The sequence below is a fragment of the Mastomys coucha genome, unplaced genomic scaffold, assembly GCF_008632895.1.
Source record: "Mastomys coucha isolate ucsf_1 unplaced genomic scaffold, UCSF_Mcou_1 pScaffold18, whole genome shotgun sequence".
NCBI classification, from domain to species: Eukaryota; Metazoa; Chordata; class Mammalia; order Rodentia; family Muridae; genus Mastomys; species Mastomys coucha.
Window position 1 is genome coordinate 66,613,111 of NW_022196900.1, and position 4,551 is coordinate 66,617,661.

The 4,551-nt window shown below is 48.2% G+C and overlaps 1 protein-coding gene across 3 annotated transcripts in view; it reads right to left on the minus strand.

The window, feature by feature from the left end:
- The window catches only part of Dio1 (iodothyronine deiodinase 1), a 16,110-nt gene extending 13,958 nt beyond the window's left edge, over positions 1-2,152 (minus strand). Inside the window, exon 1 of one of the 3 annotated variants that reach the window (XM_031376833.1) lies at positions 1,794-2,152. In XM_031376833.1, coding sequence (XP_031232693.1) covers positions 1,794-2,133 — 340 coding nt within the window. In that variant the 5' untranslated portion in view covers positions 2,134-2,152. The remainder of the gene's footprint in view (positions 1-1,793) is intronic. The other 2 variants (XM_031376835.1, XM_031376834.1) reach the window with 2 other exon arrangements.
- Between the last annotated feature and the right edge of the window lie 2,399 nt (positions 2,153-4,551).

Here is a 4,551-nt window from a genome sequence, read left to right on the forward strand (position 1 = left end):
AGAGAGAGAGAGAGAGAGAGAGAGAGAAGAGAGGGCTCTCCTTCTTCTACTACTTTGAACGTTTTCCTTCTCGGTCTACAAAACTCATTAGTTCCAAACATACCTCCTCCAGGAAGCCTTCCAAGTTCTGCAGGCAGGCAGGCCCTCCCTGCCCCCTGCATGTCACAGGACCATTGAATTTGCTTGTTCTAGTCATCTCTGCCACAGAACTGTAAAGCCCTTAAGTCTAGAAGAAGGATCTTGCCTGAGCTCCCGATGTGTAGCTGAGGGTCTGGCATACGAAGGGACGGCTCTGTGACTGCCCATCAGGGAGCACAGCAAAATGGAGAGAAGGCTGATCCTGAGTCTAACCTGACACTCCACTCAGTCAGCTTAGCCTCTCAGATCTCTCCACTCCCCTCTAGAATGAGGGGCTCCCTTTAGGTCCGCATTTCCCAAAGGATGGTGTTAGGAATCAGCATGATGATCAAAGGCTTCCTGAGAGGAGCTGGGAGGAGAGGCATATTTTACAGATCTGCGTTTAAGCCCCAGAGCCTTTCTGGATGTTTCATGAGCCACTTGTCTTGCGGCAATTACAGGAGGCTGACACAAGATGTGGGTGTGGGGGGTTTCCAAACTGGTTTGCCCTGGAAACTCTAAGTAGTGAAGCTTATCTGAGGGGCTTGGATTTCAAAGAACATGCTTTAAAAAGTACTGGGTTATCCCCCCTGCCTTGGTGCCCTGGGGTTAACTGAATCAAACCCAGCCCTTTTCTGGGGAGCTCTTCTGGGGGAGCAGGGTAGCTCAGCTGGGTAGGAAGAAGCAGTTCTTTGAGGGACGGAGCAGGCAGGGGAGCCTGGATTAGCAGGTAGACAGCAGCCCCCTCATTATAGAGATCTGAAGTGGCATCTCAGAGAATGAGGTATGAGAGCTAGACCCTGGTGCATAGGCTGGCCACATAGAAGGGTGTTCCAGATCATTAGATGGTGTTAGCAAAGGCACAAAGAAGTCAAGCCCAGGATGAGCAAAGCTCCACATGGGTCTGGCATGAGGGAATCTTGGAAATAATGTTGGGGAGGAAATTCCAAGCCAGACTAGGGAAGACTGTGTACACCAGCCTAAGCCCAGGACTCCCCCTGAATGCAGGAGGGAGATGTTGCAGGGTGCTGTGCTGGGTGATCTTGGGAAAGAGTGATCTTGCAGCCGTCACATGGAGGAAGGAGAGCAAAGAGATGGGAGAGGGGCAGTGAGCACTAGTTAGGGCTTCCCAAACCCAAACAGACCATTATACCTGATGGAGAGGAGGAGGGAGAAGCGAGAGGTGTCATAACTCATAAACCACTGCCCTGTGCCACATCAGACACAGGGTGTTCTAGTGGGTTATTGGTCACCCCCTGTGAATTCACAGGCTAGTGAGGGTGGCAGGTAAAGCTTAGGGACCTACTCATAGCTGCAAACCTTGAGTGTCAATAAAGCAAAATATAGGATGCTAGTCGGCACATAAAAAGGGTAACCTGGGGAAGTCAGGGCGGGCTTTCTGCAGGAAGTGGCTCTTTATCAGACTGGAGGCTGAGGAGGATTTCACCAGATAAAGATGAACTGCCTATACATCCAGGCACTAGAAGGCCAGAGCGCATGGCTTGAGATATGAACCCTGGAATGATACCAGCCAAGAGAGAGAAAACATGGGAGAGTTCCACCACTGAGCAGGAGGACACAAAGCCACACAGGAGCAGCTGGAGCAATGACGGAAAGCTTGGTGCTTTCCATCCCACCTCTCCACCCCTGCCACCGCTCCGAGCCCCTCAGCTGACCTTGAATGAAATCCCAGATGTTGCACTTCTGTCCTGAGAGGAGGCGGACCACGGTGCAGTTGGGGGCCAGCCCCCCAAACTCAGCCCTGTCTTCCAGTCTCTGCCAGCGGACCTTCAGGACGAACCAGAAGTACTGGATGCTGAAGAAGGTGGGGACCCAGTTGTCAGGGGCGAATCGGGGATTCCTGGCCATCCCCGTCTTCTGGCCCATGGCCAGGATGTTCTGCTTGACCCTCTCTGGGAACAATGTCATTAGCACCTTGCCTGCAGCCACCTCCAAGGCCACCTGCAGGAATATCACAAGCCGCTTCAGCCACAGCCATAGCTGGGACAGCCCCATCTCGGCACCAGGCAGAACTGTCTCTGAGGCCTATGGACTGAAGGACAGAGGCCCTAGCCAGACAACTGGGTGGAGCTGGACAAGGTGCAGGCTACTGCAGCCAACCCTGACAAGAGGACGGTGCCAGGACAGCAGGTGTTTGCCTTGCTGTCAATCTGATGGAAAATTCCAAATCCAGGGCATTGAGGTCTCTCCAGTAATTATCCTCCTGGATTCTTTGTTACCTTTTGAGAGATTCTTAGTTTCCCTCTGATCTTTTAAACAAACACTTGAAAAGATCACACTGAAAAAGACCCTGGTAAAGCATAATGAACTCCACTCTTTTATACAATTAATATCCAGTCATATTTAAAAAAAAAAAAGAAGAACAATAACAACAAAAGGGAATCTGTTAGAAGCTCCCAGCTGCTACAGTAGCACACTTAGCCCAGCACTCAGGAGGCTGAGGCAGGGGGATCTCTGTATGTTTAAAACTAGCTTGGTGTACATTAGTAAGTTCTGGGCCGTGTCTAGAAGAGGAGGAAGAGGAGGGGGCGGGATAAAAGAAAGGAAGGGAAAGAAAAAACAATCTTGGAAATGACTAGCATTTTTTTTGGTTGTCATTGTTTTGTTTGTTTTTGGTTTTTTGAGACAGGGTTTCTCTGTGTAGCCCTGAGTGTCCTGGAACTCGCTCTGTAGACCAGACTGGCCTGGAACTCACAGAGATGAGCCTGCCTTTGCCTCCCAATTGCTGGTATTAAAGGTGTGCACCACCACCACCTGGCTATGATTAGCTTTTAAGGTTAGCTGTCTTTTAAATATATGTGTACCGTGTGCATGTTTGGTACATGAGGAGGTCAGAAGAGAGTGTAGAATCATCTAGAATTGGAGTTATGGATGGTTGATGTGTTCTATAAAGAACAACAAATGCTTTTACCCTCTTTGCCATCTCTCCTCCTTCTTCCTTCCTTCTTTCCTTCCTTCCTTCTTTCCTTCCTTCCTTCCTCCCCTCCTTCCTTCCTCTTCTTCCTCCTCCTCTTCCTCCTCCTCTTCCTCCTCCTCCTCTTGCTCTTCCTCCTTCTCCTCCTCCTCCTCCTCCTCCTCCTCCTCCTCCTCCTCCTCCTCCTCCTCCTATTTCTCTGTCTGTGTCTCTTTCTCTCTCTTCTCACATGTGTGTGTGTGTAGTGGGGGAGAGAGAGAGAGAGAGGGAGAGAGAGAGAGAGAGAGAGAGAGCATGTGTATATGTCTTAATAATACAAAGGATGGCTAGATTATCCCCAATGATAACATACTTGCCAGCCATGTACAGATCCTGTGTATATAACCAGAACTACAAAGTAAAATATAACAAATAAGATAAAATTGGTTCTTTCAATAATGAAAAATACTTTACTCAGTCCCAGCTGGCAGTGTATGGCTGCATATTTCTGGAAACAGAGCCCTTGGGGAGGGTGCAGCCTGGGTCCTCTCTCTGCTCCTTTGTTTCCTGTAAGTTAGATCTTATCTGCAGCCTTATCTGGTTCTCTTTTCTTGCTTAGTGGCATCCATTTAACTTTCCTGACTTGGTAGCTTATTTCTTTTGAACGTGGTAATTCCCGTTGTCTGACTGTACAGACCTTGATCCGTTCATCAACTGGGGCACATCTGGGTTGTTCCCAAATCATAGACAAAGCAGACGCAAGCATCACAGGCAGATGGAGACAGTTGGTTGATTTGTTTGGCTCTCCAGGGGGTGCAGCTGATGGTTTGGGTAGCAGAAGTGTTCTTGGACTTGTAAGGAACTGCCCCACTGTCTTGCACTGTGTCAGGGATATTTTACATGTCCCCAGCAGTGACAAGATTCCACACCTGTTGCTTCCTACCTTTGCAATGTTCAGTACCGTCCGTATTTTGCATTTTTCCTATTCTGTATGTGTGCCTCAGCATCGCTCAACACAGTATGCAATTCTCTGATGACATATGCTATGGAGCACCTGTTAATAATAGATAAATTATATCCTAAGGAGGGCATGATGGCACACTCCATTATTCCCAGCACTTGGAAGCCAGAAGTAGTTAGATCTCTGTGAGTTCAAGGTCAGCCTGTCTACAGAGTGAGTTCCAGAACAGCTAGAGCTGCTATACAGAGAAATCTGACTAATAAATAAATAAGCAAGCAAATAAATATTATATCCTGATAAACTCCCTGAAAGTCAAACATATCAAAAGTTGAAAATGCTGAAGGGCCTGGTGGCCCACACCTTTAAGCCCAGCACTGAGGAGGCTGAGGCAGGTAGATTTCTGAGTTTGAGGCCAGCCTGGTCTACAGAGTGAGTTCCAGGACAGCCAGGGCTACATAGAGAAACACTATCTCAAAAAACAAAACAAAACAAAACAAAAAATTAAATTACATTTATCTTCTTTGCGTGTCAGGCATGCTGTGGTTCATATGTAAAGGTC